We start from the raw sequence: 13,279 nt of genomic DNA, 5'->3' as shown, positions 1-13,279 counted from the left end.
CCTGCTTATTAGGGCTTTCGCCCCCCCCCCAAGCGGCATTATTACAAAGTCAGCTTAATTGCCCCCAACAATCTGGGTCCTCATTAACCACCTTACAGTTTATAGAAAAGGATTTGCCACAAGACATTGTATACATGCAGTACTTATTTACCAAAGGACTTTAAAATATAACACCAACAGTAGTGTGGTCCACACATTTCAGAAGTAATTCCATTAAATTAGAAACAGAGTATTATTCCACTAACAAGATGACAGAAAAATGGTAAGAAAATAGGTCTGTGCAAAACATTTTAAAAAGTTCCTTTGCTTAAAAAAATGTTCACTGGAATGAGCAAAATGCCTCCCCTCAGAACAGCCACATCCTCTAAAAGGCTTGCTGTGCTGTTTAGAAGGCTTTCCTCAGCTGTCTGCACATGTGCATGCATGCCCAACTGCTGCGCTTCACTGGCAGTTGCAGCAGAAATATGATTTATTTGCACGTGCACATAAACATGCAAAATAAAAAAAACCTAAAAGATGATGCACCATGTCTTCCAGAAGACTGTTACCTTAACACTTTGAGGACAGGTCCTACCTGTGCCAACATGCTTTACAAAGAATTAGTATGCATTCTATTGCTTTGCAAAACCCTAACACAAACACACAATGCACGTATTAGCTCCCATATTTAATTCCCATTACCTTCCAAGTATTATAAGAAAACACCACTATTGTAAATCTGGATACTAGCAATAAATAGCTGCATGAATCAAGATCTACTTCAGTATCAGACACTGAATAGCAATATTATTTTGCTTAAATGTTAAAAAAGAAAAAAAATTGAGTCTTCTAGTTAAACAAAATTATAATTAGAAACTGTGTGGACTCTTTGGAAATTTAATTTAATTTAATTTAATTTATTATCATTTCTATACCGCCCTTCTCCCGAAGGACACAGGGCGGTGTACAGGGCAAGAATAAAACACAGAAATTTACAAAAATTAAAAGATAATTAAATGCATGCCCGATTAAAATACAATTGATACATAGTAAAAAACCCCAATAAGAATGATAAAAAAAACCCCACCAATCCCCCCTCAGGCCAGGCCGGCTTGCTCGAACAAGTATGTTTTCAGATCGCGGCGAAAGGAGCGCAGATCGGGCGCCATCCGGAGCTCAACCGGTAACTGGTTCCATAGCTCCGGGGCGCCCACAGAGAAGGATCTCCCCCTGGGGGCCACCAGACGGCATTCTCTGACCGGTGGCACCCTAAGGAGGCCCTCTCTGTGGGAACGCACAGGGCGCAGGGAGCTTGATGCCGGCAGCAGATGTTCCCTGAGGTACTCCGGCCCCATGCCATGGAGGGCTTTGAACACCATTACTAGCACCTTGAATCTCACCCGGAAGACAACTGGCAACCAATGCAGCTCACGGAGCAGAGGTGTCACGTGGGAGTATCGGGAAACTCCCAACACAACTCTCGCGGCTGCATTCTGTACCAGCTGGAGCCTCCGGGTGGTCCTCAAGGGAAGCCCCATGTAGAGAGCGTTGCTGTCTAAAGTTTTATTTTCTTTTTTTACAAGTCATACGCTTACATTTGCAGACTACTCAACCAACATTTCAACCTCACTTCTACTTTAAGGAAAATGCTCACAGATATTCATATAAAACAATTATTTTCAGCATGCTTACACATTAAGCAGGATGAATTTGTCAAACTTGGCAAATTATCTCCACTTACTACTGCTCTGCCACCTACATCCTTGGGACATAGCCCCCAAAATTAAGGGATTTTGTGTGTGCGTGTGTGTGTGCGCGCACGCACACACACACACATCAATAACTTTCCGATTTCTAATTCTTGTTTTCAAATTTCCTACCCTACTTGCCAGCTTTGATGCAGCACTAAGTTGGTTGCTACAATGCTGCTGTTAGCTTTAATGTAAATTTAGGAAGCCCTGGTCAAACTGTATTTTACAATGAATCTTTAAGTAAACAGATGTTGATACAATCTTAACTTCATACCAAGTTAAACACATTTTTCTGATAATTTAAAAGCATGCTTAACAATATTGAATTGTTTACAGATTGAATATGGTTGGTGCAAACTTTAGACACCCTTGAAGCCAATGATTTATAACATCTCCTTTTATAGAAACAAGTTTTCAAACTTTTCTTAAAGCCAACTATAAAGGATATTCCAAATTCTTTATCTATCTTTTCTGGAATTACTTTATGTTGATTTGAAAGTATACTTCTGACCAATCTCTTGAATTTGTTCATTAACTAGGCCCCATGAGCTTGCAGACCAAGAACAATACTTGTTAGAACTGGTCAATCAATTCAAATATCTCTGCAAATGATCTGCTAAAAAAAAGCTGACATTGAAGTAGTTGTCTATTTCACTTGCTTGTATCATTAAGATCTGCATGGAATGGTGCTCAGAGGAAAACTTCTCAAAACTCATCCTACATATCATTGTGTAACAGGAAACCTAAGCGCCAAAGAATTGAAGCCTTTGAACTATGGTGCTGGAGAAGACTCCTGCGAGTCCCTTGGACTGCAAGGCGATCAAACCGGTCAGTCCTAGAGGAGATCAACCCTGACTGCTCTTTAGAAGGCCAGATCCTGAAGTTGAAACTCAAATACTTTGGCCACCAAACGAGAAGGAAGGACTCACTGGAGAAGAGCCTAATGCTGGGAAAGGTTGAGGGCAAGAGAAGAAGGGACGACAGAGAATGAGGTGGCTGGATGGAGTCACTGAAGCAGTAGGTGTGAGCTTAAATGGACTCCAGAAGATGGTAGAGGACAGGAAGGCCTGGAGGAATGTTGTCCATGGGCTCGCAATGGGTTGGACACGACTTCACAACTCATAACAACAAAAGAAAACCTAGATTAGTCTGAAATATTTTGAAACAGAATTTTTCGACTGATGGAACTAACATTGAATGATTTGGTAAGAACCACAAAATGTACGTTTGAGGAAGGAGTGAAGCATTTAAGAAAATAACGCCTTGCCAACCATTAAGACGAGAACTTCTAGTCTACCTAGGGACTGTGTGGCAGCCAAAAGTATAAGAATTAATTATGTGAAGAGAAGCAAGAATGAATTTAACTAAATATCGAAATATGCTTGAAGGTAGTCAGTGACAGGACTGACATTGAAAAGAAGTATGCGATGCTAACAATCAAAGTTTCATGAACTTGATAAAAGGATAACAGATAATAAACAAAAAACAGAATACAGGAGGGGGCGAGCTCCCAGGTAGGGGTAGAGTTCTCCAGGGCCGCCTGAGCTTATGGCTGGGGCGGCTGAAGGATTGAACTCCCCCGTAGCCTGGGCTGCTCCCAGCTGGCCGGCGCCTCTGCTCCTGATTTCTTGGAGCAGAGCCAGGCGTCTGCGACCACCCCTGCCTGAAGGAATGACTATGGATTAAAGGAGCAGGCAGAGCGATACAAGAGGAAAAGGTTTATATTTTACTCTCCAGCTTGATGGACTTTTTTGAATTGTAAATCTGAAGTGAAAGTGCGTCACATTTGGTAAAAGATGGCGGCTAAACCACCCCCTAAAACTCTTCGGAGTGCTGGAACTTCTCCTGTGCAACAATCATTACTGCAGGCGCTGCATCCTCCTGATGTACTGACATCAAAGGACTTACAAGATGCTCTTGAAAAACACGCCCAGGTAATTTTGGAATCAATTAATGATAGATTTGTACAGATGGAGGAGAAATTGGAGAAATTGGAGGAGAGAATGGAGGAGAGGATGGAACAGAAGTTCAGAGTGATGAAGGCAGACATCTTGTCTTCAGTGTGTAAAGTGGCTCGCTGTGTGGAAGAATTGGAGGAAAAGCTAGAAGATTTGACTCAAAAGAATGCTATATTAGAAGCAAAAGTATTGGAGAATGAAGATAAAGTGGAAAAGGAACTGAGTCTTGCTCAATATTACCAGATGCAGTTTGCCATTAGAGTTAGAGGCTTAAAGGAGAATACCAAGGAAGATCTAAAGCAGCTGGTTTCTGAGGCTTTTGAAGTAGTGTTGAAACAGCCAGCATCTGAAATAAAAGGAGGCATGGATAAAGTGTTTCGTGTGAATTCATGGATTGCTAGACAGAGAAAGTTGCCTAGAGATGTGGTGGTATATTTTGCAAAAAGGGAAACTAGAGATGAAGTTATACGAGCTGCTTATGATACTAAAGTTGTGATTGCTAATCAAGAAGTTTTGGTCTTAAAAGAAATTCCTCCAAAGATTTTAAGGAGAAGGAAGGATTTTACATTTCTTGTGCAAGAGCTCAAGCAACGAGATATAAGGTTTAGATGGGAGATCCCAGCTGGGTTGATGGTGACGCACGAAGGTAAAAGGTACCGTCTGGTTACTGTGATGCAAGCGCGTGATTTCTATAATAATGTTTTAAATGCAACGCCATTAACACCTCTGGAAGCTGAAAAGGGATCTGGAGAAGGAGTGCATCAAGAGGTCGAAGGTGGTCAGATAGAAGACAACGGTGTTGGAAGAGATCAAGATACAACTTCGTCGGATGATTCTATAGAACAGAGGGTGACGCGTGCTGCTGCAAAACGATCTAAGAAGAGAAAATAGCAGGATTTGCAGAAGTCTATGGAATTTCTACGACGTATTCATAGTCAAGTATGGGAGGTGGGAAAAGATTTGGGTGTAGACGCAATATATTTTTTATATGTGGTGGTTTTGTGGAAAGGGTGAGGTTTTTTTTGGATTAAAGTTTGGTGGAATATATAGAAGATTTCCAAATGGAGATTAAAGTTTTGTTCGCAATTTTTTTTTTTTATTGTTTGGAATAATTATAGATGTGCTGGAAGAGGAACGGCCGATTACAGAAGAGTGGACTTTAAAGTTTTCTGATTTGGTTGAGGTGGCGAAGATTTTGGTTAATTTGAAATATTATTTGTAAGAACGTTATATCATGGAATGGACAAAATGAATGGAGTCTATTCAGGACAAGTATAGGCTGAGAAGTATTATATAGTATTTGACTAATTCTTCTTTCTTTCTTTTTTCTGTTTTTTTTTCTCTTTTTATTTTGGGTTTTTTTTCTTGTTTTTAATGTATATTTAATATTATTTGTTTTATTCTATATAAGCTAGAAAGTGTTTCTTGTTTATTTTAGTTTTTTATATATATTTAATATTGCCAAGGGTTGGTTTATCTTATATAAGCTAGAGAGTGATGGATTTTAGAATTTATAGTTGTTAGTACATAGTTGCTTATGTTTGCCTTTTCTTTTTTTTTTCTTTTTATATATATACCTTGTATTCAGCTCTGGGAAGTCGGGGGGGGAGGGGGGGAGGCAGGGGGGGAGGAGGGAGGGAGGGAGGGGGGGAGGTAGGGGGGGAGGAGGGAGGGGGAAGGGGGGTTTTTTAAAGGAAAATTGTATTTTAAAACTTTTCAATTAAAAAAAAAGAATTAATTATGTGAAGAGAAGCAAGAATGAATTTAACTAAATATCGAAATATGCTTGAAGGTAGTCAGTGACAGGACTGACATTGAAAAGAAGTATGCGATGCTAACAATCAAAGTTTCATGAACTTGATAAAAGGATAACAGATAATAAACAAAAAACAGAATAATTCAACATATATTTTAGCTTAGAAATTTCTGAGAATTGTGTATATATTGCACCAGGAAACTGAGAGTTGACCTTACTGGAAACTAAGTAAGGACGATCTTTGCTATTTCTATGGCTATTTCTGAATTTCTGTGGAGGTAAATGTATATCCAAGATGGAACTTCTTTCTTCTTCTTCTTCTTCCTCCTAATCGATCTTCTTTCAGATAGTACCTCCAGATCTGACTTCTAGTGAAGCAGTTTGAGAATTGTGAAATGATGGTTTGAAAAACAAATTATTTTCTTTCCCCTTTTAAAGGATGTTTTGGTTGAAACTCCCATTCAAATGGGAGATACCCAGAGAATTCTTTAAACTTCCAAAGTTTTCTCTGTACCCACTAGGATAGAATTAATTTTGAGATTCTGTTGATAGTCCAAGTAATAAATTACTTTATTTTAGAATATGCTGGTAAGATTGATAAAACATGGAAGGCTTAAGAAGTTAAAAGGCAAAGCTGAGAATGAAGCAAATAACAACATGACTGCTGATACCCAAGACAAGTGAGATACAAAGAGCTGATAGCCTGCCAAAAAGCACTGGACCAGATCCAAGGTCAAGCTAGCAAAAAAAACAAATAACCTTCTAAATTTTGCTTATCTAAAACAGAAACTTTGGCAGAAATAATAAGGACATGCTTATTTTAAAAAGTGGATTCTATTACTGAACAATGTTATCCCCAAGAGGTTAAATGAAGATAATTTTTGGCGGGTGGGGCTCTATCTTTCAGTTTAAGAATGTTGCATTTACAACACACCTCACTTATTTGCAATACAAGTCACTACTACCAGAGGATTGGAAAAGAGGTGATGTGGTTCCCATCTTCAAAATTGGGAAAAATACAGACCCTGGAAACTACAGACCAAGCAGCCTAATATGAATACCTGGGAAGATACTGGAAAAGTACGTACATCTAGAAACAAAGTTATAACTAGAAGCCAGCACAGGTTTGTTAAAAACAGATCATGCCAAACAAATCTTATTTCATTTTTTGACAAAAGTGACTAAATTAATAGACCAGCAAAATAAGTATACTTAGATTTCAATAAGGCATTCAACAAAGTAGACCACAACCTACTTCTTGGCAAGCTACAAAAAATTGTGATAGACACCATCACTACCAGATGGATTTGTAACTGACTAACAAACCATACTCAACAAACATTCCAAAATGGTACTACATCTACATAGAGGAAAATAAGCAGTGGGGTGCCACAGGGTTCCCTCTTGGGCCCAGTAATCTTAAAATATCTTTGTAAATGACATAGATGAGGGAATAGAAAGGTAACTCGTCAAATTTGCAGATGACACTAAGTTGGCAGGAATAGCCAACAACCCAGAAGACAAGCCCAGGATCCAAAAGGAGCTTGACAGACTTGAACAATGGGCCCTATCCAACAAAATGAATTTTAATGTGGAGAAAAGTAAAGTTTTACATTTATGCAGGAAAAATTGAAGGTATATGTACAGATTAGGTGAAACCTGAGTCAAAAACCATACCTATGAGAGGGACCTTGGAGTCCTAGTGGACGATCACTTAAATATGAGCCAGCAGTGTGCGGCAGCACCAAAAAAGCTAATAAGTCCTTGTTTGTATAAACAGAGGCATATAAAACCCTAGTAAGACCACACCTGGAGTACTGCATCCAGTTTTCGTCACCACTACAAAAAAGATGTTGAGACTTTGAAAAATGCAGAAGAGCAACTAAAATGATTAAAGGGTTGGAGACTAAGACATACGAAGAATGGTTGCAGGACTTGTGTTTGGCTAGGACTAGGGGTGAAATGACAGCAGTATTCCACGGGCTGCCACAAAGAAGAGGGGGTCAAATTATTTTCCAAAGCACCAGAGGACAGGACAAGAAACTATGGATGGAAACTCAAGGAGAGAAGCCACCTGGAATTAAGGAGAAACCTCCTAACAGTGAGGACAATTAACTAGTGGAACAGCTTGCCTTCAGAAACTGTGGGTGCTTCATCACTGGAGATTTAAGAGACTGAAATGGTATAGGGTCTGAAATGGTATAGGGTCTCCTGCTTAAGCAGGGGGCTGGACTAAAAGATCTCCAAGGTCCCTTCCAGCTCTGTCCTATTCTATTCTATTCTACCTCCTGCCACAGTCAATTTTGCAAACCATGGACATTGCAGAAGATTAAACAATGCTGAGTGTTTCATTTGCTGGAGATTTTTCTGTATTTTATTTTCCTTTACAATAGAGGAGAATGTACATTACATACTTCAAGGTGTGCTTATGTTTTTTGTAAATAATTATTGTCATGGTTATTATAACAATGTTCTCATTTTTGGTATATGATTTTTATAAATATAGGTTTTTTAACAAACAACCTTTTTTATTATTTGCAACTGTATTTGGCAGGTATTCTATTTTAGGATTGTACTGAATTTCTTTGAATACAACCCTTTTGATATTCTATAAATTAAATTTCTGGGTCAAGTGATAAAGAGAAACTAAGATACGTTCGCTTAAAAATAAACTTGCACAGAAAGAAGGGGGCAAACACTCTTGACAATTAATTTTACAAAGAATATGTAAATGAGAAACCAAGAATTGGTTAACAACTTCTACTAACACAATGTGATTTACTTGATTTTGACTTAGCATATATATAAACTGAATCAACTGTACTTTAATCAAAAGCCATGACTAAGCAAACCATGGTTTAGCACAATATGTGAACCAGGAAAAAAACAAAAATCGGAACTCCCAATTATTTGATTACACTAGCAAACAGTAACAGTAGGTTTTTAAAAAGTGAAATAAGAGCTTTAATGGGAGTAAATCTATAATTACTATATAAATCTATAATTACTATAAATGGTATCTAAGTTACAATTTAAAAAGAATATTAATAAGCTTAATCATTTTAGTTCTACTGACCTCTCAAAAATATTACGTTAACTTTAGTCTCTTGATAACTTTCATTTTAAAACACCACAAATAAATATCCATTTAAATCAAATCTTTTTCCTCTTTTTAAACTACATATATTCTAGGCATAACTACTCTAATCTAGAGACTACTTTGCAAGCAATATACTTTCATCTAAATACCAACAATTCAGCATTACATGCAGTGTACAAATATATGCATGCTTTATTTTGTTATATTCCTATGCTGGTCTATGACTGTGACAAAGGTTTGATTTTATAATCCATTCCTTTCAACTAAACATTGTGTATGACATTCCCTAGAACAGGGGTATCAAACTGCCAGCCTGCGGGCCGAATGCATCATGCTGAAACTGCGCCCACCCCATTGCCAGCAATGGAAACAAAGTTGTGATACGTTGCGACACGTCACATGACGTTACGAGTTTGAGACCCCTGCCCTAGAATTTTAAAAAATAGATTAAGCATACAAACTTATTTTTCTCACCATATTTTATGTGTATTTAACTGGGTATCAAAGTTACTTATTTTTCTTTGTCATAAAGAAACACTGATTTCTTACATACCTGCAGGGTGGCAAAAACATAGAATCCTTCATAAGCACAGATCCAGAAAGAAGAATATACCAGCATCTTGCAATAGTATCAGAACTAAAAAAAAAATAAACAAATATACATAAAGTGCTTGTTATCTCCAGAACTCCCAATAAAAGCTTTTCAAGGATGTTTTCCTATTCACTATGTTACCTGTCCAAAGGTACGCATGCAGAAGAAGGGCTCTTGAATCCTGAATGAATGATAAAACCTGTGAAATACGGGTTCTGTCCCAGATCTTGGGTGTCAATTATAAATTTAAGGTTTATGGATAGTCTAATTTCTTTGGATCTATTATTTGAATAATAAAATGTACATGCCATTACACCAATGTAGGCATGACTCTTCTGATATAAGTCTTATGTTATGCCTTACATTTTCATTCCAGGTAATGATTAAATGTACTTACCAAAATAAAACTTGATTTCCATCATATCTTTTGTACCGTGCACTGGAAGTCATAATTCTGAGAACAAAAATTTAGGCATCATCGCATAACATTCACATCTTGGTAGGGATAATTGTAAACAATACACTGAAAATCTCAATTGTTATACAATCTATACATACAAAAGCCAAGTTGAAAAAGGATTAGAAAATTCAGGTAGAAATCTACTGTCCTTCTAGTCTAAAAGAAATTCAATGTTTAGAATTTCCAATGGATTTAAAATAATCATTTCTATATCGAATTTTCTAATATTTCAGTTTCTTAAAGGATCGTGCAAAAAATCTCATCTACAAGAGAGAAGACTTATTTTATACCTAAAGAATTATAACTATCCCTCAAAAAAGGTAAATACAAAAGTTCTATCTTTTCAATGAAGCCTGCAGTACATTATAATTGTCCAGAAATAAGCCCCATTGATTCCAGAATCAGCCCCAGATGATTTGTTACAGAACTGGGAGGAGGGATTTTTTTATTTTGTTTGTTTTAATTGCAATCTTCTCTGCCGTTGTTTGCTGCTTGTTGTATTCCGTGATTTGGAAAATTCCCCAAAACTGAAAAAAGTGTATATAATGCATGTTTGTATTGTGTAATACTTGTTTTTTTCTCTTGGCTTGAGATATTATTTTAAAAGTAACCATTAAAATAAGTTATGCTGCACATAAAAGTATCTATGCTATGCAAACCTAACTATAAATTGGACACTGTAGTAGCATATTTAAACATCCCATTTTCATTGATTAGCCACCCTTACCTTAACTGATGCTCCCTGAGATGAGATAATATATCCATTCCATGAAGATAGTAATAGATAGTATTTAATTCCTGAAAACAACAACAACGTGTTAATTCATGTTAACAGAGTATGTTCTTCTGAACTTGATTTCTAACTCCTCCGTTTTTCTAAAATTTCAGGATCTAAGCAAAAAAATGATTTCCAGTAACAAACTGAATAAGACTGTTTCTTAGTTCCACAAAATAACTGTGTTGGTAATTTAATAAAGGAGTAACCCACGTATTTTGTATCCTTTGCTTCTGGGAACAATGACGGGATATAAGATATTAAGAACAACACTAACATAAGAGAAACATAAGAGAGTGAGCAAATAATTTCAAAGAGCCGCAGTTGCCATTGTGTCCTTCCTAGGGTTGGGAGAAAGTGACTGGTTCCAAGGTCATCCAGCTGGCTTTGCGCCTGAGGCAAGACTAGAACTTATGGTCTCCCACTTTCCCAGCCTGATGTCTTAACCACTACACCAGGTTGCTACGTCCATCTTACAACTTAAAGGCAGTTTGGGTTTAATCCCTTGGCTCTGCTTTTTCTCTAACCCAGTGTTTGCTGCCATCAGGAAAATCACCACCCAACAAGTCTCAGTAAAGTGTGGTGGGGGTGGCCTTGGATGAGTGCAAGTCATGGGTGGCTGAGTGATGAGAAGTGGTTTCTGAAGGGGAGTGAGGTGGCATAGTGTTCTTCTGCCACTTGGAGAGAAGGGGCAAATTACAGAACTCCTGTCAATTTCAGGAGCTTCTGCTGCAGTAAATGGCCCTGCTGACAGTCACAGATAAGTTTTGGTTCAGTTATAATTGCCTTGGAAAAAGTAACCACCCCTGCAGTCATGTGGTCACATTTTGGCAACCAGTTTGCATGTACAATGGTTGCCACAACTTGCAGCATCACATGATTGCAATTTGTGACCTTTTGAGATGACCTCTGACAAGCAAAGTTAATTGGGGAAGCCTGATTCACTTAATGACTGCATGATTCTCTAAACAACAGTGGTGATTTGCTTAATGCCATGGTAAGAATGGTCATAAAATGAGATCCAGTCACATGATGGCCTGCTTAACAACTGCGCCGCTTAGTGACTGAAATTCTAGTCCCAATTGTGATCATAAGTCAAGGACTATCTCTATTGGCAGTGGACAGCAGCATGTTGAAATATATAGGCCTGATAGTATTGAAGCAGGAAAAAAAATCAGTATCTCCCTTTTCAAAGTACTGAAAACATTCAAAGGCAAATTCCAGGCAAAACCAATCATAAAAGAGCATAAGAACTCTACTGCCGTCCCTTGGGACAAAACCAGAAAAGCAACTCTCACGGTTTAAATCAATTTGCAGCCCTGTGCTTTTACAGATAGGTCTACTGAACTTTTGAAAGTGAAGATGTGATTAATAACAAGCTTAGTGATTTTCCAGACACCTGGTGTGCTTTGCAAAGAATGAGTCAGATATTACACAGGGAGGTGACCAGGGGCTGGGTCAGAACAGTAATGAATTCTCAACACTCTCCTTGCTCCTATTTAACGGCTACCTGAAGCTGCTGGGCAAATCATCAACGGTCAAGAATCCAGAGTTTGCTGGTATTACCCAGTTTTACATTTCAACCTCAGGGGGGAAAAATGATTCCCAGTGAGATGCTCTCACAGCGTCTGGAGACTTAGGGTCTGAAGAGGAAAGGCTTAATCCCAGCAAGATGGGAGTGGGTTTAGGTTCAAAGCCATCCGGTTCCACAGAAAGAAGCACCGCTAGTTTTGACTGGATCATACTCCCCTGTACGGAACCAACCCTTCACAGCTTCATCATCAAGGTCATGAATGAGGTATTGCAAACTATTTGTCTGCCAGAAGACAACAAAAGACATTATTTTAAAATCACAACAACTGAGGACAAATTTAAGCTTCCTCATGAGGACACATCTTCCAAAAATAGTTAGTGGGCTGTCTTTTTGCTGCAATTTGAAAAATGTGTACATGAGCTTTTGTTCAGGTATGTGAAGAAAAAAATGTGAAACTGCTCCACAATTTTTTTAAAATCCATTAAACTCTCACTCTAGAATTCTGATGTTCAAATTAGACTGTCTGAGTTGTAACCCTGCTTCTTCTTAAACAGAAACAATGCAGTACAAGGGAATTGTAGAAGAGGCAATGCAAGCAAACAAGTCATACTGAGTCAGAGACAGTATCAACTCTTAATGACCTCATAATTTTAAAACTTATAACATTATGTCAAACAAAAGTACCCAGTTAGTAATATAATCCTATGCTATCAAGATAGAACTTACTTATTTCCTATTTCTTTTTCTTTCTTTATTTTTATTAATTGATTAGTCTTACTACTATATCAAAATTTAAATACTGTACAGGATCTAACTCCAGAGTAAAATAAGATACAAAAAATACAGTAATAAAATAGATACAAAATTCAGATAAATGTAACATCTTTACATGATGTCCTGATCTGTTCTATATAATGGGTTCTTAGCTGAACTGTCTTAAGTATAAACTCAGCAGTTCTGCTCACAATGTATACAACAGAGCCCTGAAGGAACCAGGACAATCTGCAGTTCAGATCCTAGTGGGCTGCTGCTCTTTCAAGTAGGGGTTTTATTTATTTTATTTATCAAATTTAGAAACCACCCATCTCCCTCAGTTTGTTTTTTGTGTATTTGCCACTATCTGTCCTTTGAAGTATTATAAATATCTAAGTTTAAAAGAAGCATGCAGTTGACAGTCAAACAAAACATGAGCAATATCTCTGTAAGCTGAGGTACCACATATACACATCCTCTATGACAGACATGTCAAACACAAGGCCCGGGGGCCGGATCCGGCCCACGAAGTGGTTTCATGTGGCCCGCAAAGCCATCCTGGAAACAGTGAGGGAACGGCCCCCACTGCCTTGGCCCTGGCCCAGAGACCCTCCTTCTGCC

At 37.9% G+C, this 13,279-nt stretch overlaps 1 protein-coding gene across 1 annotated transcript in view; it reads right to left on the bottom strand.

Annotated features, from left to right (window-relative positions):
* Nucleotides 1–13,279, bottom strand: part of RAPGEF6 (Rap guanine nucleotide exchange factor 6) — a 175,229-nt gene that overhangs the window by 114,042 nt on the left and 47,908 nt on the right. Inside the window, exons 2-4 of the mRNA XM_081318027.1 lie at nt 10,324–10,394; nt 9,534–9,590; nt 9,098–9,181 (exon numbers count right to left, since the gene is read on the bottom strand). Of these exons, the coding sequence (XP_081174153.1) occupies nt 9,098–9,181; nt 9,534–9,590; nt 10,324–10,394 (212 nt within the window). The remainder of the gene's footprint in view (nt 1–9,097; nt 9,182–9,533; nt 9,591–10,323; nt 10,395–13,279) is intronic.

The sequence above is a fragment of the Vipera berus genome (assembly GCF_964194415.1).
Source record: "Vipera berus genome assembly, chromosome: 2".
In the NCBI taxonomy this organism is placed as follows: Eukaryota; Metazoa; Chordata; class Lepidosauria; order Squamata; family Viperidae; genus Vipera; species Vipera berus.
This window is presented reverse-complemented; position numbering and strand designations above follow the sequence as displayed.